This window comes from Myotis daubentonii, chromosome 14 (assembly GCF_963259705.1).
Source record: "Myotis daubentonii chromosome 14, mMyoDau2.1, whole genome shotgun sequence".
NCBI classification, from domain to species: Eukaryota; Metazoa; Chordata; class Mammalia; order Chiroptera; family Vespertilionidae; genus Myotis; species Myotis daubentonii.
Genome location: NC_081853.1, coordinates 9731596 through 9755920, shown reverse-complemented (window position 1 = coordinate 9755920; position 24325 = coordinate 9731596). Strand labels below are relative to the sequence as shown.

Genomic DNA, 24325 nt, shown 5'->3' with positions numbered 1-24325 from the left:
TAGGGGCCTAGAAACTCAGTTTGGGCTCTTGACATCTTCAAGAACACGGCCTCACTGTCAAAGCCCTGTTTCTGTTTCTGCTGCCGCAGAAGAGTCGACTGAAAACAATCCATGGAAATACTGCAGGAAGTGGTTCAGAGCACAGCTTAGCACTCGGTCAGCATTTAATAACGTGCCGGACACTGTCCAGCTGCTCTATGCAACACCTTCCCCCAAGGAAGGAATAATTGTTTGCATTTCATACGATGAGGTTTGGAGGCTAACTGCCTTGTCTGAGGTCAGAGAGCAAGAAATTGCCAAGCCCAGGCACCTCTGATTCCAAAGCCTGCAGGCGCCTGCAAGGCTGACAATCAGTCGGTCTGCCTGATTCACCTGCCGCTAAAAGATGGAAATACTTTGGTAAGTAGGTCCTGCTCCAAGCCCCCAAGACAACTCATCTTGACCGTACTAGCTCCCCACTCGCAGCCTCAGGGCGTTCTGGACCAACCACCATTCAGCAACCAAGGGGCCAATGTTGACCCAGCAGGACTTGCAACACCCTACTCCAGGGCTACGGCTCAAGTGCATTTTGGCTGGAGTGGTTACTAAACGTACTTTAATGTCACCGTTTTGTATGCTACTGTTGTTACCTGGCTCCAATGGGGGCCATTAAACTGACTGCCGGTGGTTAATGTCCAGGGCAGCCATCTGCCTTGGGGAAGGCTGCAGAACCACTGTTTTGTCTGGGCCCCTGGCAGCCATGAACACTTCTGCTCCCATCCAACTCTTCACACCTGGTCACCCGCCCAGGACACACCTGGAGAAAAAGAGGAATTTGCACAGCAAAGCCTTACACCCCGTGTTTGAGGAAACATTCCTGCCTCTGAAACCTGCCTTTTGTTCCTACTCTGGTTTCAGTGTTCCCTCCTGAATGCCAGAGGCACGGATGTGCCACCTCTCTGCACGCAATCACATACATGCTCTCTGCATACCCCGTACCACTGTCTCTCCCATACTTCTTCTTCAAGGGACTCATTTTCTTTACATCATTACAACAAACAGAAAAGGAGTACCTCTAGCCACAAAATGAAGGTAAATTAATGGACCATCATTAAAATGAAAATAATCCTGTACCCCGTACACACGGTGAGGAATGCCCATTTGGGGAGCTAGAAGGGAGAGACTCAGTCTACGGAGTCAGACAGAACAGGGCTTTGAATCTGAGATCTCATACTTACCAAGTTATGTGACCTTGAACAAGATTCTTAGCCTTGCTTAACCTCAGTTTTCACATTGTTAATATGGATATAATAATGCCACCTTCCACTTAGACTAGCTGATTGATATACATAAACTCCTTTATGCAGTGCCTAACATGTAGTAAGCACTCAACAACAGTCAGATGGCCTCAACATTGAAGGGAAAAGTGATCTTTCATATTGTGAAATTGAGGTTTTTCTTGGGTTTCTGTGCATCTTATTAATCCACTAGAGGCCCAATGCACGAAATTCGTGCAAGAGTAGGCCTTCCTTCGCCCAGCTGCTGGCACTGGCTTCCCTCTGGCACCCGTGATCTGGGTTTCCCTCGCAGCCCTGGCTTCGTCCAGAAGGTTGTCTGGAAGGACGTCTGGAAGGATGTCTGGTTTAATTAGCATATTATGCTTTTATTATAGATTTGCTTTTGTTCTCCTTTAGGTCTTTGGATTCTTGAACTTCATTCTCTGGGCTGGAAACATCTGGTTTGTTTTCAAGGAGACCGGCTGGCATTCCTCAGGACAAAGATATCTTCCAGACCCAATGGAGAAGCACTCAAGCAGCTATAACCAAGGCAGGTACAACCAAGAGAGCTATGGGTCCGGAGGCGGGTACAGCCAGCAGGAGAGTTTGGGGCCAGCCTCTGATGAGTTTGGCCAACAGTCCAGTGGCCCCGCCTCCTTCAGCAATCCGATTTAACAGGGTAGTATTTGCATTCCTCTGGAGATAGCCTCGCCATCTTCCAGTGGCAGGAGAATTTTTATGTATTTCAATCACTTATTCATGCAGAGAGTGTTGAATGTAAATCAGAGATCTGTAATCCTCATTAAGGCAGAAAGGCTGTGTCATGATAAACGGTACTTAAAGACAAGATGACATGAGGAGATATGTCATTCATCAAAGATGGCTAATTGGATATTGTACCTTGTTATATACACAGCTACATGGTTGTTTTGTATGTGTGTTGAGATAGTAGAAATATGTTGTAGTTTAAAGTCTCTAGTATGTAATATGCATAAAGTAAATTAAATAGCACTGAGTTTTCCTATGCATTTTGCTGCAAAAGTCATTTTAATGATCTCTATAAGACAATTTGGTGTATCTCAATGTGCATGTAGTATTATTTTGAGGTGTAGGCCCTATAGGATTAAGTCTCAAGTATTTGTTTCAGACAGTTACTCTTGGTTTTTTTTTTTTTTTACTTGATAAATCGATACTCATATGATTTAGTGCATGAATAGGCATTTTTCTCACAAAATGAACATTTCAATGGAATTTATGACAATTTTCCAGTTTGCACCATGAATTTGTTAAATGGATGTTCAAAAAAATATTCATACTTTGTATACTTGTAAATTTGTCTCTCTGGCTTCTCCAGTTCTGAATGCATTGTAACTAAGGTTCGGGGTTCTTCTATCCCTATTAGTAGATATTCAGTGTTAATATATGGTGATTACCCAATATATATTCTATTTACTTAGCTAAATATTTACATTCCTGTAACTTTCTATGGTATTTTGTGGATCTTATCCTACGGGCCAAGAACAAAAGGCCCAAGAACTTTTTGTGTTTATAAAGTGCTGTTTTCTTAGAATAATAGAGATGTAGATATCAGAAATCATAGTCAAGAAGCTATTGTGTTAACATATTAAAGAAGATATTCTGCAGGACCTAAATTACCAACTAAACTTTTAAAACCTATTTATTTATAAAGTTAATATGTTCATCAACTCAATTATTAAAAATTCTCAAGCCTCAACTCAACTTACTAATTCTAATTTGAATGTTACCCATTAATTAGAAATTACTTCCAAAAGCCACTCCATATTCCAAAGAGGGTTCTCATGAAAGATCCCCCAGAATGAATACATTATGAAGAAAATGCCAATCTTTGCTTCTTTGTTTTAACTCAATTGAAACACGAGGGCCCAACAGTGAGGGAAAGCTGTATTTCTAAACAAAAGTTGGTATCAATGTAGTGAACTCATTGTATGATCTGTGATGTTGAAAACATTTAAACACAAAACAATGTTAGATGATATCTGTAACCAATTTCTGGATCCTGTTGGATAAATCTGTATTGTGATATCTATTTGATCTTAATAAAGTTATTGCATACAATGCTGGCTGGATAATGGAGAACCTCAACAATAGAACCTGGTTTAGCTTTAACAATGGAAGAACAAGGAGTAAATGCACAGTGTTTCCATTCTCTTACCCTGTCTTTGTTCCACGAGCACAGGAGTGTTCATTCATTCATTCCACTATTCTGGAACCTTCCATATACCCACCGCTAGGCAAGGCACTGAGGTTAGGAGAGTAAGCAACAGCAGAAACATACCCTACCTGAGAAACTTACACTCTATTCAGAGAGACAGACATTAAGTAATCATCCCCCGACTATGCTGTGTGCAACACAGGGAGGCAAGGATTCCCTGAGAACGTTTATCAGAGGGACCTGAGCTAGTTAGGGAGACGTCAGGGAGCTTCAGTCCTGAACATGCTTAGAGTTTCACAAGGACCGGGTGGGGGGAATGTCCCAGGCAGAGAGCAGCCTTGCTAAGCTCTCGGATGGCAGGATGGACATGTAGAGTTGCCAGAGGGCAATGAATGGGGGTCTTTGTGAGAAGGTGGCTACTGATGGGTGTGCGAGGGGAGCCTTATGTGGAGGCTGTGATCCAGAACTCTAAGGGAGAACATTGAAGGGTTTTCAGCAGAGGAGGGACGCGATGCATTCTGGAAAGACCTCAGCGGCTGCAGGGTAGAGAGTGGAGTGGAGGAGGGCAGAACAAAGGACATCCTGGAAAAGGAAACAAGCCTTGACTCCTAACATCTCTTGGGCAGTAGGCTGGGAGGGGGAACTGGTCCGATTTCTGCCCCATCCACCTTTCATTTCCTGGGACGGTGTCTGGGCTCGACTGCTTTCCTTCAGCACCAGCCAGGAGCACAGTGGCCTCTGCTTCTGATACTGTCATGAATGCTCTCTCCAAAGCAGAAACCCACAACCAGCAGTTCGTTTTCGCAGCCCTGAGCACATCTACATCGGCGCTCTGGTAAACAGAAAGCACTCCCTGCCTTCTGTTCCACAGATCGGACGCTGTTCCACAGCCGCTGCAGGCTCACGTGCTGCCATAATCCCACGCGGATTTCACTAAGCTGGCTTCATTCCTTGTGGTTTCAGGGAAAGAGCAAGCAGATCTGGCCTTTTCCGAAGGGGAGTAATCCGTGCAGCAGGAGAGCTGGTCTGTGTGCAGCAGGCCTGATTTGGCATCGCAGCTGCCTGCTCACTCGCTGTACTTCAGGTGCGACTCCACCTTCCTGAGCCTTCGTCCTTGGGAGGCGGTAAGGTGCACAGTAGGAAGGGTGCGCCCTGAGATCGGGCCAGCGAGGCTGGAGTCCCTGCGCTGCCATTTACTGGACTCTCCTTTTTCTTCCTTGAGGCCTTCACCAAAGCCCTGGGGCTTTTCTGAAGCCACAGAAGCCTGAACGCTAGCGCAGACTGGAAACGTAGGGGATTTGACACCCTGGGAGGGAGCACCCTCAGTCACTGGGGGATGTGGGCTTGGGCAAGATGCTTAACTTCACAGTTCATTGTCGCATGTCTATTATGGAGACAACGGTGATATATGCATGGTAGGATTGGAAACAGGATGGAAAAGGTAAGCCACGTTAAGGCATGAGAATAGCTTCTGGCACACAGTAGGCAGTTTGGTTCCCCTGAAAGCAGGGGAAGATGATCCCAGGAGGCAGGAGTGAGGGAGGGGAGAGCGAGCTAGGTGAGGAGGGAAAACTGATAAAAGGTTGCTGTTGAAGGCTGTAGGGCAAGCATGTCAAACTCGTGGCCCACGGGCCACATGCCTCATTTATTTGGCCCATGTTAGCCTTTAAGCTTGACATGCTTGCTGTAGGGGCTCAGTCCCGTCAGGATCAGAGCACGTTCAGAATGGCTCCCGTAACTTTCCGTCAAGGGCACAAGCTGAAGCATTTATCTACCAACCCCCCGCCCATGTTGACTGAGATTTGCCGACAGGGGTGGTAACCTGCCCACGTTTGCAGGCTGCACCTGCCCTTAGACTGAGCAGCTCCTGCGATTTCAGAGAAACAAGCCTTGAGCCCTACCAGCTATTAGGCAATGGGCTGGGGTAGGAGACACGAGTGCTGTCACTGCCCGCACCTCCTCCATCCCCAGGGACAGTGGCCTGAGGAAGGGAAGGGGGAGCCCTGGAAGGTGCATGCATGAAGGGGTCACCGTCGACATGAGCAGGGACTATACTTAGCTGTGAAATCAGAGTCTGGCCGAGGGGAAGGAACGAGAGCATCAAAATCGCCCACAGCAGCGAGCAACAGGCATGGCTATGATCACTTGTCTGTCAAATGGAGATGCAGAAAATCCCACCTCACAGGGTCCGACAAAGGCTGACCTTGGCACGTGTGGGAAAGTGATGACCTTTATAGCCCTCTACACGTGCTAGTTGGCTGTTGAATGTTGAAGTATAAGCCTGAATTTTTATAAGTCAGACTTCTAGATGAACAATAGCTCCGACATCTTGGACCTTATCCTCGAGTTTGAAAGGCTCACGTAATAGACAAGTAAGCAGAACATGTAAGGATACATTTCTATCACTGCTGTGAAGAAAAGAAATGAGGTGCCATGGTGGGGCGGAGCAGAATAGGGTGGTCGATGAGAGCCCCTCTGAGGCCTGCAGAAGGAGGAGTCAGTCATGGGAGACCAGGCAGAGAGAAGAGCACCTCCTAGCACATTGGGAGACCACCAAGTACCTTTAAAGGACTAACAAGAGCAAAAGCAGGGGGGCTGGGGCACACCACGTAAAGGAAGAATCAGGAGAACTCTTAGAGTTTGGAAGAACCAGGTCATGAAGGGCCTTGTAGGACATAAGAAACAAATTGTATTTGAAGTAAAGTGGGAATACACTAGGCAAATAAGCAGGACAATGACATGATTTAATTAATTTTCAGTTTGAAAAGATCTCTCTATCGATGTCCTGGCTCAGACATACTTTAGTTATATAAGATGTCAATACAGGGGGTAGCTGAGTGAAGGGTTCATGAGACTCTATGTACTACATTCACAATTTCCTGTAAGTGGGGGATGCTGAGAATGGATTAATGAACCCATCAGTTCATTCAACAGCCGTATATTGAGTACCTGCTCCGTGCCATGCTCTGTTCTAGGCTGCTGGGGATATAGATTTGAAGAACGTAGGCATGATCCCTGTGCTTGTGAAGAGGGCATATAGAGATGGCAAAAGATACAAGATAAATCCAAACAGTGATGAATGCTAAGATAGAAAATGAGCAGGATGACATGAAGGAAAGCCGTGGGTCTGGAGGAGGGTGGCTGCAGCATGACATGCAGGAGCCCTGGAATGAGGACACCGCAGCCTGAGTTAGGATGGGGGCTCCATCAGCTTAGGCGGGTTCCTAGGGCTTAAATATTAGTGCAGGGACCTTTGATCCTGGCACAAGAATATGTCTTCATTCACATGCCGCACTTGTAGTTTGGTATCCAAAGGTCATACAATGCACCTATGATTTCATACAATCCACTCCACAACCCAGTAGAAGGTGAATGTCATTGTCCTTCTTTGAAACTGAGTTCCCCCAGAAGTAGACTCTAAGACAAGAATTCGAGTACAAGTAGGGGGTTGGGGTGTGAACCAAGGAAGGGAAGCAAGGTTACAGCTGTGGGCACCTGGGACTCAAATCCCTGGAGAACAGGAGACAGAGCAGAACACCTCTCCCTGTTGGCTCCAACAAGGGCAAAGGACCTGCAGTATTTATCCACAAACTCTGGCCAGTCAGTGAATGGCTGCTGTGGGGACAGGATGATCAGACTGCCCTGTGCGTGGACCAGGTGGCTGTAGCAGACAAGACAGCTTCAGACAGTGGTGCAGGTAGTAGTAGCATTTGGAAGTCACCGAGTCAGGATGCAAAAGGGAATCCAGCAGATGTGTATGGGACACCAACAGTGTCTAGCACATTGAGTTTGGGCTATGGGAAATAGCTTCACCAATTCAATCCAACAAAAAGACTAGAACTTAAGTCCCTTTTAGTTTTTAGCCCTAAGAGATTTTTTCCACTAACTCCCAGTCAACATAGTATATATATGACTTTATCCTCAATATGCCATGTGATTTTATCTAGCTGCCCCAAATAGCAATTTTTATAACTATAAAGTAATAACTAACATTTTTGAGCACTTACAATGCACCTGTCACTGAGTACTTTGCATTCAATCACAACAGCAATATGAGATAGGTATTAGCATTAGTCCTAAATAAGAGTTTAGAAAACCAAAATTCAGAGAAGTTAGAGCATGAAAAAAATCTTTGTGATCACCTCCACTAATAAAAATAGTTCAAATTGCTCCTACCTACCAAGCATCTACTCTGCACAGATGTTCTATCACGGTTATGCATCACGGTTCTCTCTCTTTTCCTATTTAATGCTCACAGGAAATGCAAGATAAAATAATGTCTTCATGCCCATTGAGCAGATGAGAAAACTAAGATCCATAAAGATTAGGTAACCTGTTAGCTCAAGGTTAGAGCTGGATGTGGATTGACCCCACATTCAAATCCAGTTCTTTTTGCATCTAAAACTCCTTGCTCTAAACCACCTTGCTAAAGCCTCAACAGTGCTACCCTTCTGCTCTGCGCCATTTAACCCGGGTGTGCTCTGCCTGTGCCACTGGCATAGTCAACAGAGACCCAGACTATCAAGTTCTTCATTTGATTTGACTTTCCATAGGGACACTGAGTCCCTAAGAGTTAGAAGGATAGATTTTTTTTCAGAATAATTTGCCAACAAAATCAGACCCAATTCACTGAAGACGTTATTAAGACTGCTAAAGGTCCAGTTGAACTAAGAGTGATTTCTTAACTTGTTTGACTCAGAGCCTGAGGCTTCACTGAGTTTGAGGACTCGGCTGAATGCTCTTCAAAACCTGTAGGCTGGCAGCCAGTAATTGCAGGCCTGGCCCCAGCTCCTCCAGGCCCACGGAAGCCTGCTTCCAGGTACACTGGGCATAAAAGCTAAGGAGGCTTCCTGGGAACCCTGTGTTTCTGTGAAAATATTCAAGTCTGGCTGAGAATTTTCACTTAACAGGCAGTCCCCACAATCTGTACCCCGGGTCATTGAACAAGACACTTGGAGGAGGTCAGAATCAGTCTAACGGGTTTCCCGGTGGCTAAGAAAAGGGTTGTCTCTGGGCCTGTGCTTTTTTATTCATGTTTTGATTACCTGGCATCCTGTGGCTTAAGAGGGTCTAACTGGCTCGTGCTGTGAACAAGTTACTGGCTCATGTGAACTTGAAGTCATCCCCCTCCTTACTAGAAACAATCCCATGTGACATGCTACCTGCTCTCAGGACACTTAGGTCAACACAAGAAAAGCAAAAGGAAAACTCAAAAGTTTTTCTTATTTCAAATATTTTCCTCTTTCCTGTGAACTGACATTTTTCCTGGGTATTTTCTGCTTTGGTCTTTTCAGGCATTCGAGACTGTTCTGACTGACCTCTACTGTCCTATTACTTCTAGAATGCGATACATTCCACAGCGGACACGTTGCTCTGAGAATTAGTGCCCTTCTTAGAAGTCCTGTTAACCTGGCTCTCTGGGAGCTCTTAGACCTTCTATTAAAATTTCAGTTAGTAATGGCCTGTGCTTCCACAGGCCTTGGCAGCATGGTGCCACATGCACCCAGGAGGATCGCATTTATCAGCACAGACAAAACAAAACAAACCACTTAGCGGCTTAACCAACACAGATTTATTGTCTTACAATTCTGTAGGATGGAAGTCTAACATAGGCCTCGCTGGGCTAAAATCCGGGAGTGGGCAGGGCTATGCTCAATCTGGAGGCTCCAGTGCAGAATCCATTTCCTTGTCATTTCCATCTGTATTCCTTGGCTTGTGGCCTCTTTCTCCATCTTCAAAGCCAGTAGCAGCAGGTCAAGTTCTTCTGACATTGCGTCACTCTGACCTCCTCTCCCACCTCCCTTTTCCACTTTTAAGGACCTTTCTGTTTGCATTGGACCAGCTTGAATAATCCGGGATAATCTGACTTTCAGGTTAAATGATTAGCAACCTTATTCCACCAGCATTCTTAGTTCCCCTTTGCCATGTAACCTAGCATACCCATAGGTGCTAGGGGTTAGAATGTGGGCATCTTAGGGCAGAGGGTGGGGGAGGGGCATGATTCTGCCTGCCACACTACCCCAGGAGTAAAGGATAAAATAATATAATGTAAGTTTCTTCGCCAATTTGTCTTGTCAGAGTGCTCAGTAACTGAAAACGACAATCAGAATTAATAGTGATTCCTGTCTATAGTATTAACTATTCTGTGAGAAAATGATCCAGCCTATAGCACTAAGTGTGGTAATTGATGGCCTTTCAATGGCCTTGTATTGAGATGTCAATCTTGTATTGAGATGTCAACTTGGGCGATGCTCCCGGTCGGGTAGTTTATGGCATTCCCTGCTAAAGTGCTCTAGCAAATGAAAATGCATTGTTACAGGTGGGACCCCTGAATACCAAGCATTCGTTCAGCCAGCACAAGGCTGGAGAAGCGGCCGGATAAACACTATTGCCTCACTGTTCTTATGTCCCGTGGGTGAGAGCACATACAGACCTAAGTTACCTTGTGTATTCATTTGTTTGCTTGTCCTTTATATCTCTCCCTCTTGAACATAAATCCCATGAAGGGCCAGGACTTTATCAGATTGCACCTGCCTGCATCCCCAGCACCTGGAATATACTGGGTATTCAATAAATATTTCTTGAACAAATACAATGTGATACAATATACAAGGTATTGTATTGCAGATTTGTTCATAAAACATGCAAACTATTGTAATATAGGTGATGTAACATATTGGTGCGCAAGAGAGGAAAAGGAATCTTAGCTCTGCTTTGAAGAGTTTCCAGAATGTTTCCAAATGGCCCCAGGGAACCAACACAGAAAGGCCTGCCTGCCCTGTGGGGCCCGCACCTCTTGGCCCTCCTGACTCATTTCCAGTGGACTCTTTTTGGTCACCCTGTTCCAGACTGCACCATCTGCAGGTCAGAGTACAGGCATACCTAAAGCCCACACCTGTGCATCATGGTCAAGAGCATCCCATTATCCACCACCCCCATCTGCTTTCCGATATTGACCATCTGTGGAGGCTGTAAAAGGAGTGATGGGATAGACTCTATCCGATAGAGGATACCTAGAGGGGGGAATATTTGTCTTACAGAAGCAACAGGCAATTAACAGGGCTGGGGTCATCTCTTTGCAATGTATCCTACAACCCACAGGTTCTGAGGGTTCTGGGCACTCCCGACAATAAATGCATTAGAACGTGCCTCGGCGCACACAGACAGTAACTCAGACTTCCACAAGCCTCACCTTTACCACCTGGGACACACTCTTCCACCAGGTTCCATTCTGTGCCGTTCCCCTGAACTTCACTTGTTTTCAACGCTGGCCTTTACTCTCTCATTGATTCACATGCACTGAGGGGTTACCCATGGTTGACCTGGGCCATTATGGGGCCCAGTTCTCCATGACACACGACACACATGCAGGGTTTGACTCCAGGTCAAAGGTGTGGTTTAGTGAATATGAGCCAAGCTTAGACTCCAGAAAATTCTCCCCCTGGTTCTAAGCCAGGGGTGGGCAAACTTTTTGACTCGAGGGCCACAATGGGTTCTTAAACTGGACCGGAGGGCCGGAACAAAAGCATGGATGGAGTGTTTGTGTGAACTAATATAAATTCAAAGTAAACATCATTACATAAAAGGGTACGGTCTTTTTTTTTTTTAGTTTTATTCATTTCAAAAGGGCCGTAGTTTGCCCACGGCTGTTCTAACCAGTTCTCTTTGCCATCAATAGGCACCTTCCCTCCCCACCCCCCACCCCCTAATATGCATTTAGCAGTCTTCCTTTGTTGGGAAACCAAGAATAAAAAGAATAAATAGGAAGTTGTGTTATCCCCGGAGGGGATTTCTGGGTCCCTGGAGAGACAAAGGCAGGGCGAGGTACATCCTAACAAGGGGCTTAAGAATTCACTTAAAAGTCTATTTCTTTCTTCCAATTTGGAGTTTTCCATGGGGAACAAAGAATCAGGAAAGTCCCTTGTGTGGAAAAGGGAAGGAGAGACGGAACCAGTGATGCAGGGCAAACCAACTGCTCATATTGCCTATGGCTGCTTTCTCAGCACAGGGTCAGAGACCATGTGATCTGCAAACCCTAAAATGTTTACTCTCTGGCCCCTATTGCTAAGTTTCCTAACAGCTCCTCTAGTCAATACCTACTGCAGGACACACAGGCTGCTGAATCAATCTTCTGCTCCGACACATATCGCAGCAATGAATATTCCTGAACACACACCTCCGAGCACGTTAGCAAGCATATCCCTGGCTTTCTTGGGTCAAAGGATATATGTTCTTAATTTTCATAGACATTGCCAACTGCTTCCTCAGAGGTTCTATCAACTGTACCCCCAACTGCCGTGTACAGAAGTACCTTTTACTGCTCTTCATAGTGGCTGACTGGTAGTATCAAGAGCTTTATCCTTGAACAAATGCATATGAGCTAGGTAGCATTATCCTAATTTATAGAGGAGGAAACTGAGGCACAGAGAAGTTAAGTGAACTTGGCAAAGATCAGAGGCATGGGGCACTGTGGCGAAGAAAACTGACTTTGGGGTCAGACTATGTGGGTTTGAATCGCAGCTCCACCACAGTTCTATCTGTGAAATCGGGAAACTAATTTAACCCGTCTACGTCTTGGTTTCCTTTCTTTTTTTATTAAGAATAATAATAGTAGTCACTTTATAGTGTGATGGTGGGAAATAAATGAGAGTCATGTGAATAAATTCTGAATGTGTTCTGAAACCTGTCTCCAGGCCAAGCCTCCTACATGGATCAGGAGGAACTGTATAAGGTTTTTAGTCTACTGTCTCCATGAAAGACCCTGAGGCCTTTCTGCCTGACTTGCCCACCCTCCTTCTACCCCTCACTTCCCTATCTCTCACCATGCCTTCTATTCCTCCTGTTTTCCCTGCTTCTGGAAATGGCAGAGACCCTCTAACAATTCCACAGTTAGCCAAGCCAACCACCAGAGGGTCATTTTATCACTTCAGAAGGGGCATCCACACATCCTCTAGTCTCCCTGGAGGGTGTAAAATCCATTCCCTTATTCTCCCCCCCCCCTCCCCCGCTCTCCCATAATCCCTGGTTTAAATTTTTTATTTATTATTCCTATATAAAGAATCAAGCTACACTCTTTCAACAGTCTCCAACCTAGCCCGTTTTCCACCATAATCCAGCCTCTACTTTCTGAAACTTTTCCATAGCTCCCCTTTGCCTGCAGGATACACTCAACCCACCAAGTGTGGCAGATAAGGCCACCCTTCAGCTTCTGGCCTCTCTTCTCCAGCCCCAAGGGCTTCCTTTTCCACTGCGTGCTCTTCCCCCAGCACTTCGCATGACTGTGAAGGACTCTAATTATTTTGGAATCAGCTCAGATGTCACTGGGAGACCGTCCCCGAAACCTCAGCATCAACACGCTCCCAACCTAAACTTGTCAGCCCATGCTCCTTCATAATGTCGTGTCTGATTTCCTTATGACAACCAGTCACTGCGTTTGTTTATTGTCTATCTCCCCTACTAAAATGTAAGCATCATGAGGTGAGGACCCTATCCATGCCCCTCAGCCCTTGGCACGGTGCCTGGGACATAACTGGCACCCAGTCGCTGTTGGTTATTGAACATCAATCACGAATGACTCTCTGAATGGGTGGATGGGTGGATGGACACATATAAAAGGCAAGAATCTGTTCTAACTCATGCAACTAAGAAGTGGTTCCAAAATGTGTTCTCCTGTGTTTCTTCCAAAAGTAACACTTGTTCTAAATTGGATATTTGAAAGAAGAAATCACAGAGTATATGAAAGAGACAAGAATTCTTGCGGATAAGTGAATAGGGTCAATGATAGTCAGGTGGAGGCAACTGATGTCTCAGCTAATTTTCCTTTGGATGTTATTTGAGGTCGTTTGTGCTCCCTGAAACCTACAAAGGGTTTAACTAATTATAAATTGGAAGTGGGATTTGCTCCAACAGATGTGCCATGTAACAATTTGTCTTCGTGACAGGTGCTGAGGAGCTCAAGGCAACTTTGATGCCCCATTTCCCTAAGTCAGAGCTCAGGCGGAAGAACATTTTGTTGGGGAAGCTAGAATCCTCCAAATAGATTCTTTTGTGTGTTAATATCTCTGCTGGGCTCCAGATTGGATCTTTCTGTTTACAACTTGGTTATCTTTGTTTCTGTCCAATTCCAAACATGCCACTAGGAAGACAAATTGCAGGCTGTCTGACGTTTTACAAAGCCAATTTTACCAACACAATATTTTTAAACCCCATATGCACGCTATGGTGAGAATGTGCTCCAAATAGAGAAAAACAGAAGTGGTAAAAATAAAAATAGATCTTGCTAGTATTCTGGGACTCCAAGCCTCTCCAGGTTAAATCCCATTCCCTCCACCATGGGAACACCAGCGGACACTTAGGTGACAGGGTTCTTACTTCTTTAGTGCAGATTAGTTTCCACTCTGACACCAGCACAGGGTCTGGAAGTCAGGTACTGGAGACATAAACGAGAAACATCAAGGTCTGAGTGGAGGCTGGACGCTCCTTTCCCTGGCGGATGAGTGTAAAGGAAACAGCAGCAAGGGGAGGAGGAGACATCCAAGAACTCCACCAGGACAATAGCTGGTGCTCAAAACACTCCCAATGATGGAACTTAGCAGGGCTGGGACTTGCCCTGTCTCAGAAACACAGAAAGTGGCTCATCAGAAATCAGACAGCAGGCACACAGCTCCTGAAAGATCCGCAGTAGAGAGAGAGGGAGGGAACCCATCACTCACGCCTCCCCTGGGTGCCTGGTGCGATGGTTAGGACTTTGTCTTCATTTATTCTGTGCCGGGTGCTCTAGGACTTACGACCACCTTAATGCTATGTGAAAACTGTGCCTGCCATTTTCTTAAGAAAAAAAAATCAGACTTTATAACTCATTCAGACCAAGGTGGTTATAATTGGGGAAAGGAAGGAACTGGGCAGATGGGGCCCAGGATTAGGAAAAAAATTTTCACCATTTGCCTATTAGATGTATGGTTTAAACCCTGAGAATATGTTATTTATTCAAAAATAAATGAGAATGATTAGTGACTTTGAGCATGTTTTCATATGTCTCTTGGCTTTCTGAATGTCCTCTTTTGAAAGGTGTCTATTTAGGTCCTTTGCCCATTTTTTGATTGGATTGTTTATCTTCCTTTTGTTAAGTTGTATGAGTTCCCTATAAATTTTGGAGATTAGGCCCTTATCAGATATGTCATTGACAAATATATTTTCCCACACAGTGGGTTTTCTCGTTGTTTTGTTGATGGTTTCTTTTGCTGTGCAGAAGCTTTTTATTTTGATGGAGTCCCATTTGTTCATTTTCTCTTTCGTTTCAAGTGCCCTGGGAGTTGTATCAGTGAAGAAATTGCTTCGGCATATGTCTGAGATTTTGTTGCCTTTGGATTCTTCTAGAATTTTTATGGTTTCCTGTCGTACATTTAAGTCCTTTATCCATTTTGAGTTTATTTTTGTGTATGGTGTAAGTTGGTGGTCTAGTTTCATTTTCTTGCATATATCTGTCCAATTTTCCCAACACCATTTATTGAAGAAACTATCTTGGCTCCATTGTATGTTCTTGCCTCCTTTGTCAAATATTAATTGAGCATATTGGTTCGGGCCGATTTCTGGGCTCTCTATTCTATTCCATTGATCTATATGCCTATTCTTGTGCAGTTTTGAGAACAGTGGCTTTGTAATACATCTTGATATCTGGTATTGAGATCCCACCTACTTTGTTCTTTTTCAACATTGCTGCAGCTATTCGGGGTCTTTTTTTATTCCAGATGAATTTTTGGAGAGTTCGTTCTAGATCTCTGAAGTATGCTGTTGGTATTTTAATGGGAAGTGCGTTGAATTTATAGATTGCTTTGGGTAGTATGGACATTTTAATGATGTTGATTCTACCAATCCATGAACACGGTATGTTCTTCCATCAGTTTATGTCTTCCTCTATATCTTTTTTCAACGTCCTGTAGTTTTCTGAGTAGAGGTCTTTTACCTCTTTAGTTAAGTTTATTCCTAGGTAGCTTAATTTTTTTGGTGCGATGGTAAATGGGATTGTTTTTATAATCTCTCTTTCTGAAAGTTCACTATTGGTGTATAGAAATGCCTCAGATTTCTTGGGGTTAATTTTGTATCCTGCTACATTGCCAAATTCATGTATTAAGTCTAGTAGCTTAAATCAAAACAGCAATGAGGTACCACCTCACACCTGTCAGACTGGCTATCATCAACAAATCAACAAACGACAAGTGCTGGAGAGGATGTGGAGAAAAAGGAACACTTGTGCACTGCTAGTGGGAATGCAGACTGGTGCAGCCACTATGGAAGACAGTATAGAGTTTCCTTAAAAAACTGAAAATGGAACTCCCATTTGACCCTGTGATCCCACTTCTAGGAATATATCCCAAGAAACCAGAAACACCAATCAGAAAGGATATATGCACCCCTATGTTCATAGCAGCACAATTCACCATAGCTAAGATCTGGAAACAGGTGCCCATCAGGAGATGAATGGATTAGAAAACTGTGGTACATCTACACGATGGAATACTATGCTGCTCTGAAAAGGAAGGAACTCTTACCATTTGCAACGTCATGGATGGAACTGGAGAGCATTATGCTAAGTGAAATAAGCCAGTCAATAAAGGAAAAATACCACATGATCTCACTCATTCATGGACAATAGAGACCATTATAAACTTTTGAACAATAATAGATACAGAGGCAGAGCTGCCTCAAACAGATTGTCAAACTGCAGCGGGAAGGCCGGGGAGGGTTGGGGGGCAGGAGGTAGGGGGGTAAGAGATCAACGAAAGGACTTGTATGCATGCATATAAGCATAACCAATGGACATAAGACACTGGGGGATAGAGGAGGCTAGGGGACTGTCTAGGGCGGGGGGATAAAATGGACACATATGTAATACCCTTTGTAATACTTTAAGCAATTAAAAAAAAACTGCTATTTGATATAATCCTAAAATAAATAAATAAATAAATAAATAAATGAGAAGTTTGACTATAAATAGTTAAACTGAGGACTTTGAAAGCAAGTGTTTTCATCAGAAGCTACCATTTCTGGGGAAAATGCACGGAGCATTTCATTGTCAGGGTAAACAATTTCTCCCATCTCTCTGCCAAGCCTCTGAGCATATTTCATGAAGCTCAGCATTGTCGCCTGATTTCTTCACCCCGTGGACATTAAAATTCTAAATTCAGACCCGGGGATTAACAAGAGAGATTCCAGACCCTCTTAGTGAGTGATGGACTACTAACCATAACAAAGCCTGCAATCTTGCTTAATTTTCTGTGTTAATTGACAAGATAATAAGCATCAATTTTACATATGTGTGTGTGTTGGCTGCGTCACTGCAATTACATGACATGTTTTATTCATGAGTGAGGCACCAGACTACTCCAGGGAGCCCCCAAACCAGTTTCCCCCTCTCAAATAAGTGTCAAGAAAGGTCTCCATAATGACAGTCATCACTGGAAAATGAGAGGTTCTCTCTCCCCGCATTGCATTATAAGATAATCAAAGCCCAAGCCAACAAAATGCGAAGTCCTCTTATTCAGGAATGTAATTTTTACTACATCGCAGGCAGTTAAATGCATTAGGCCAGCTGCTGACACCCTCCCTGGGTGGGCTCATGACAAAGCCACAGTCTTTCCAAGTGGTGTTGCTGGTGCCCAGCCAAGGAGAGGACAAGGGCTGGGTTTTCCAAAGGCTTGGGCCCCACTGCCTACTGGCTTCTGGGCAACAAATCCAAAGGAACTGTCCGATTAACAACAGACAAACAAACAAAGATGGTGCAAAAAATATGTAACATCAGAGGGTCAAATCCTGCTATGAATGAACCCTTTTTCCCTGAAGCCTGATTCTTTGCCCATGGGCTGGCTGTCAGCACAGGGGGTTAATAGCAAAGTCCCGTTATTAAAACAAGATCGTTCTAATGCAGACCATTGTGAGGCCACAGCAGCACGGACATCAGAAAAGGGTTAGCAAAGGGTAGATATGAAACTCATTAGAGAGAATAAATAAATGAACACCTGACTGCACAGTAGGTGAAGGCAACTGGGACAGGGACAGGAATGCAGTGCAGTTCCATAAACGCAGAGAGGGACTCTCATTGGCAAAGAAACACAGTGAGGTCATGTGAGCTGGATGGTATCAGGTCAGAAAACAGGCTCTTGAGCAAGTTACTCAAGCTCTCCGAGCCTATTCATGAAACTATTGCAAGTACGTTCTTATTTATATGTATTTATTTCCTGTACTTTTTGGCTCAATGTGGCTTCTGCTGTATACTCTCATTATAGAACTTCTGTTCAGCTGGACTTGAGGGGGTTCTCAATGATGCGTGCTCTGTAATGTAGTTGTAATTTTGATGTGATCATGAGGGGAGACAGATACTGCATTGACCTACTCGCCATCCTAACAGAAGCCATATTGCAAGAATTTAAGTAAGTTAATATTCCTAAAATTTTCCAGGGATTTCCACTTCTGATGAAGTAGACATATTTTTCCTAATTCTGTTGTAAAGTACAACTGCAAATTCTGGACATTAAACAAGGAACAGGAAAGGGACAGCCTGGCAGAACAGAGAATTTAGAAAATAACTACTCTGCTACAGCTCAACTCTATTACAAACAACTGTGCCCACCTCCACCCACATCAGCCAAGATCAAGTGATTAGCCTAGACCTCATCCTCTCCAGACAGGAATGAAGGGCCCCACATAAGGGTGTTGACAGAGAAGGCTGAGAAGGAGGTCAGGATTTTCATCCTCCAAGGGTGGCAATGAATCCTGCTGCCTGCCATCTTGTTAGCTGAGACCATGTGGGGAGCCTGGCCTTCTACCCACACCTGGTAGCAGTGAGTTACCCTTCGCATCCCTGCTAAGAGAATTTGTTGCCAGCTGATCTACTCTTTTAAAAATGGTTAAAGGAAGCTCTCTAAGCATTAGGTATTCTGTATTTGGTGTACTTGTGTTTTTCTACTAGAATGTATGCTGTAGGTGGGTAGGGATCTTTGTCAGTTATTTTCACTGTGTGTCCTCATTGCTTTCAATGGTGTCAGACTCATAGTGAGTGCTCAATAAATACTTGTTTAGGAAATTAATTGCAAATTAATTTCTCTGTGTATTGCAGGGCCCTCAGCTGTAAAGTTGAGTTAATGATTCTTCTATTCCATATGAATATGAAGATTAAATTAGATAATGTTACAAAACACAACTTTCCTAGGATATATAAAAAACATCTAAAATAAAAAAAAATCTGATTAAAAAATGAGCAAAGAACTGGAATAAACATTTCTCCAAAGAAAACACACAAATGACTAATGACACATGAAGAACATGAAGAGATATGCAACATCACTCATCATTAGGGAAGTGCAAACCAAAACAGAAATGAGTTATCATCTCAGTTCAATTGCTACTATTAAAAAAAAGGAAAGAAAGAAAAGAAGTGTTGGCAGGGATGTGAGAAATAGAAATCTTTATACACTGTAGGTGAAAATGTAAAATGGTGTAGCTGCTATGGAAAACATTATGGTGGATTCTCAAAAAAATTAAAAATAGAATTACCATATGCTCCAGAAATTTTACTTCTGGCTATACTATATATCCAAAAGAACTGAAAGCAAGGATTCAAACAGATACTTGTACATCCATGTCCATAGCAGCACTATTCACAATTGCCAAAAGGTAGAAGTAACTCAAGTGTCCATCAATGATTGAATAAACAAAAGATGGTTATATACATACGAAGGGGAGACGGGGAAATAAGCAATTATTGTTTAATGGATTCAGAGATGGATGGTGGTGATGGTTGCACAACAACATGAATGTACTTAATGCCACTTAATTGTACACTTTGAAATGATCAATATGGTAAATATTTGACCATAATTTTTTAAATTAAAAAACAACCTGAACTATATCAACAGCATAGCAGAGATTAATTAAATGGTAAAATACAAAGGTGAAGTACAAAATTTATGTCAGACAACCTCATATTTCCTGTTTACAGTTATGGTTGGGAAAAGAGTATCTAGCTATCTAAGTAGGTCTTGTTCTTTTGCACCAGCCGGGCAAGATCAACCAAGAAAACAATGAGGGGCTGGGAAGGGTAGTGTCAGTGGCTGCAATGGCACTACCAGCTAAAGCTAGATGGCCAGTACGCGGTCTCAGCAGCAAAGAGAGTAAGTTTCTGGAATCCTTTTACTGTAGGAGAAGGACAGAGCAGACTATAGAATAACAATTAGATTAGGCCTTGAGAAAAAATCAATACAAGTTATCCCAGTGCCCGGAGCCCAACTATGTAGTTTATTCAACAGAATTTGTGGCAACAAAATTGAGGAAGAACTCAGTAAACTAAATTATTCCTCTTAAGTTTTCATTGGAGAGGAAAGGAGCATCTTTGCTAATAGAATTGAAGACATACTTAGTTGGAGAAGCCGGCTCCTGAGAGTAAGGGCTATTCTTGCCTGGTGGGAGAAAGTACTCAAAGATAAGATGCGAGCACTGAGTGGAACGGTGTTTTATCTCTTAGCTGGGGGACCACGGCGGTGTTGGTGGGGGCGTGCCATCAATGCCTTCCTTGATAGTGGCCTCAAACTAAGGTGAGCCAAGCTTCCTGAACTTCATTCTTCAAATGAATTTATTTGGCAAAAGTTTTAATAAACTTTCTTGAATAAACTGTATTGCAGTAAAACTTGTTTATGTATGTGACCCCTCCCAGATCAAGATATAAAAACACTTTTATTATCCCCGAAAGTGCCCTCACGCTGCTTCACGGTCACTGTCCCTTCCAGAGGGTAACCTCTCTCTCAACTTCCATCGCCATGGAGTATTTTTTCCTGTTCTTGAACTCCAGATAAGTGGAATCATACAGCACAGACATTATTTTTTTCTGTCTGCCTTTTTCATTCAACATGTTGGTTTTGCAGTTTGTTCATGCTTTTTGTGTATTTGTCATTTGTTCTTCTCATTGATGGAGCGTCTTCCGAAGAGGACAAGCAAACAGCTAGGAAGCATATGAAAAGTCGCTCAGTAGCATCGGTCATCAAGGATCTGCAAATGACGACCACACTGTGGCACAGAATAAATAAAGCTTAGGAAGACTGGGCTGTGCCAAGTGTGGGTGAGGTTGTGGAAGAACTGGAACTGTCATACATTACTGGTGGGAGTGTAAAAGGAAACAATTCCTTTGGAAAAGTATGGGGTAGCTTCTAAGAAAATTAAACATAATCTACCCTATGACTCGGGAATCCCACTCCCACATAAATACCCGAGAAACAGGTACATACACAGAAATACTTGTAGAAAAATGTCTGTCGCCACTTTATTTATAATGGTCCCAAACTGGAAATAACCCAAATATCCATCAACAGGACAATGAATTCATAAACCATCGTATATTCAAATGAGGGCCCACTGGGTGTAAAACAAACTTTTCCTCTTTGCATCTCCTCCTTTAGTGGCATAACACCCTCTTTTGGGGAATTCCGATCATTCTCAATGTCCTGGGGAAGCAGGGACGGAGCACTGGGCACTATATATTCCCACGGCCAGGTATACACTCAACTTTCCCCGGGGGATATTACACTCTCGATCCTGGGTTTAAGGGCTATTCTTGCCTGGTGGAAGTATTCAACAAACATCCAGTTCCATAAACATCTCCTTAGCATGAGGCTAAACCCTGAGAGGAAGATGCTAGTCCCTGCAGAGGAGATAATGGTTGAAACCTTGAATGTTGGAGTCAGAAAGACTGTTGCTTGAATCCTAAGGCCTTTATTTTTTAAAGCAAAATAACAGCTTATTTTTAACCACATTTTGAAATTTCAACAAACTAACGAACTTGAAATTAACTAAACTTTATTTTTCATAGCATTGAGAAATGCATATTTTTCATTTACATTGAAAACAAAACTTTTTTTGAGTCCCAAGTCTTATTAGCTATGTGCTCAAGCCCTGATCTAGTCTGTGTTGGCATGTGCACAGCACGAATAATAATAATGCCACCAAAAGAGTATTCTAAGAACTGAATGAGCTGGGCAAGTGAAGTGCATAGCAATGCCTGGCACTTAGGAGGTTTTAACGAATGCTACTTGTTATTGTTGTTATTATAATTTTCACAAGTTAATGTGAAGAAAAGATAAATCATAGCTAACTATAAATACAAAACAAATGATCAGAGGTGTTAATGTAGAGGTGAAATCCACTTTGAGGATATGGAGAGAAGGAAGAGGTTAGTTTGGGGTAGAAAACGCTGGTAAGATTTCTCACAGGCTTTCTATAGAGTCGGGCCTCTACTTGGGAAACAAGAAGTGCAGCTCTAATTTTCGTGATGAAACAATGCAGGAGGAAGCAACTTGATGTAATCAAAGAGCCTCAAGGTTGAAACCCTACTGCCTTACATTTGAATCTAGGCTCATTCATTTATTAGCCATGAGATTTGGGTCAAGTAATTTTTAACCTTATTAAAACTTCATTTTTATCATCCTATATAATAAAAAGGTAATATGCAAATTGACCCCAATGGCGGAACAACCAGGAACGACTAGTTGCTATGACATGCACTGACCACCAGGGGGCAGCTGGCGGGGCGATCCATCAGGGGGCTCTGTGATCTCCCCAAAGAGGAAGGCCTAGGCCACCCTTTGTGGGTGATCAATTGGGGTGCTCCGCAGAACTAGGGAACCGGGGGTGTGCGGTGGCAGACCCAAGCAAAACCAGGGCAAGGCAGGTGTGAGCAGGGGGTGAGGTCACAGGGCCATGAGGCAGCTGGGGCTGCAAGGGCTCCAGCAGCCAGGACTGCAAAGGCCTACCATCGCATGAATTTCATGCATCGGGCTTCTAGTTTATAAATAATGACATCTCCTATTTCTAATGGTTGTTGAGAATAAAAATAAGAATTTATCAAAGACCTGATACAGTACCTATTATTCAATGCACAGATTTTAACAATCATATTTATTGTGAGAAATGGAAGGCCCACACACACTGCTCCTCTTGGGGTGAGGCTGGAGGTTCTCCCCAAAATGGCAATATCATGGCCAACCTGCTGGCAGTTGCCTACGGCAACGACTCTTACAGGGGCTTTAAGACACAGAGAATCCAGCAGTTTTTTCAACTGGGAAAAGGCACACATACATGACAATTTTTGCATAATTTCAAGAAGTCCTAGGACTCCCCAAAACAGAATTCATGGAGCTGCTGCAGAAAAAAGCACAAGGCACACTAGCCAAGGCAAGCCTCTTAGAACTTCCCTCTGTTACCCACTATTTCATTTTGGCTGAGTAGGAAGAAGGACGGTGACCAAAATGTGAGAGCAAACTGGGTAAAAGCACTTCTGAGACTACATTTTTCTCATGCACACACTGACCACACCTCAAGCACCATTAATACTGTGTTAACCTTGGACTTCTTCCGGCTGTTAGCCTGCATACAAGAGCCCCTCTGGGAAGGTGGTCTTGTGTGCTTGTCCATAAGTCCACATGGAGTTGTTTGTCAAATCCCTGCTTGCCATCTACACCCAAACTGATGCCCCCCTCCGTACACTCAAGTGCCACTCTCTTATTTCCAAAGTACCAGATTGACTAAGGAGTTTTTGGTTTTTAATGTGTAGTTTTTTTTCCAGATGGCTTAACACTGTGCATAATAGGCTAAATGTTTCATGATATCGTGAGATCCTGGTATGGGAAAAAGTATGTATTATCACAAAACTGTCTGTGAATGCTACTCTTTTTTTCAGAATCCCAGCTTTGATTCAATCTTGATGAAGAGGTTATCAATAAACCTGATTCCCAGTATTTTGCTTCCATCATCACCATCTTCATCACCACCATCATCACCATAATCTTCATCATCATCATCGTCCTGCTGTTTCTGGTGCACTTGTTCACCCCTCATTTCATTCTCTGCCCTTCTCTATATCCTAGGAGGCTGATTCCTACATATCCCACCACCCAGGCTCCCTGCCTCTGTTTCCTGATTGGCTGAGGCAATGGGAGGCACAGGTTGGAGATTAGAATCTGGGTAACTTCTCCCCCACTCCCTCCCTGCTTTGCCTGATTTCCAGCCATGGCTGCCTCCCTTCAACCACAGCTTCTGTCACATGGCCCCTGCTCCAAGAATTCAGCTCTCACTCGATCCAATGTATAATTTCCTCTCTTTGCCCTTCCAGGACCAAGTGTGGTTAGCTTCTGGGTGCTTCAATATCCATGTTGAGTTTCCTAACCCTGCCCCACTAGGTAAAACTTTCATGGATATCTCTGGTGCCATTTAATTAGATTCTGTGTCCTGCCAGGACCCTGATGATAGTCATCTCTAATATCTACTTCTCTATGACTATTATGTACTAACTAGTGGCCTGGTGCATGAAATTAATGCACATTTAAAGGAAATTAATTAGAGGAAATATTTTAATATTGCTATTTGCCCTTTCTCTATAATAGAAGTGTCAGAGAGGAAAGAAAATTAGTAAAATGTATATGAACATTTCCCTCCTGTCAGAGTCTGGGGCACACTGCAGGACCTAGAGTCAAGTCCCTGCCCACCTGTGTGCACCTCAAAATCGTGCAAGACCCAGCCCCAGCCAGCCCCACCCCCATCAAGCCCTGCAGGGTGGAGGGTGCAGCCTCAGGTCCCCCACCAAGCCCCACCATGCAGGGGGTGCAGCCTCAGGTCCCCTGTCAAGCCCTGCCAGGTGCGGGGTGCAGCCTCAGGTCTCCCAGCCCAGCCTCAGGTCCCCCAGCCCCAGGTGCTAGGGCGCAAGGGCATGATGATCATTTGCATATTAGCTCTTATTATATAGGATTGCTCCCCATGTATCAGATGTTGTGCTGAGTTCTTCACCAACATTAACATCCACCTTCACAATAACCCAACAAGGAATGTATTATTTTAT

The 24325-nt window shown here is 43.7% G+C and overlaps 1 protein-coding gene across 2 annotated transcripts in view; it reads left to right on the top strand.

Annotated features, from left to right (window-relative positions):
- SYNPR (synaptoporin) overlaps window positions 1–24325 on the top strand; it is a 564283-nt gene that overhangs the window by 262352 nt on the left and 277606 nt on the right. Inside the window, exon 6 of one of the 2 annotated variants that reach the window (XR_009448487.1) lies at window positions 1674–3195. Coding sequence is in view for 1 of the 2 variants with exons in the window: in XM_059663074.1 (XP_059519057.1) it covers window positions 1674–1931 (258 nt within the window). In the remaining variant the exon portion in view is untranslated. Of the gene's footprint in view, window positions 1–1673; window positions 3356–24325 lie in introns of those variants that run through there. The other variant, XM_059663074.1, reaches the window with a different exon arrangement.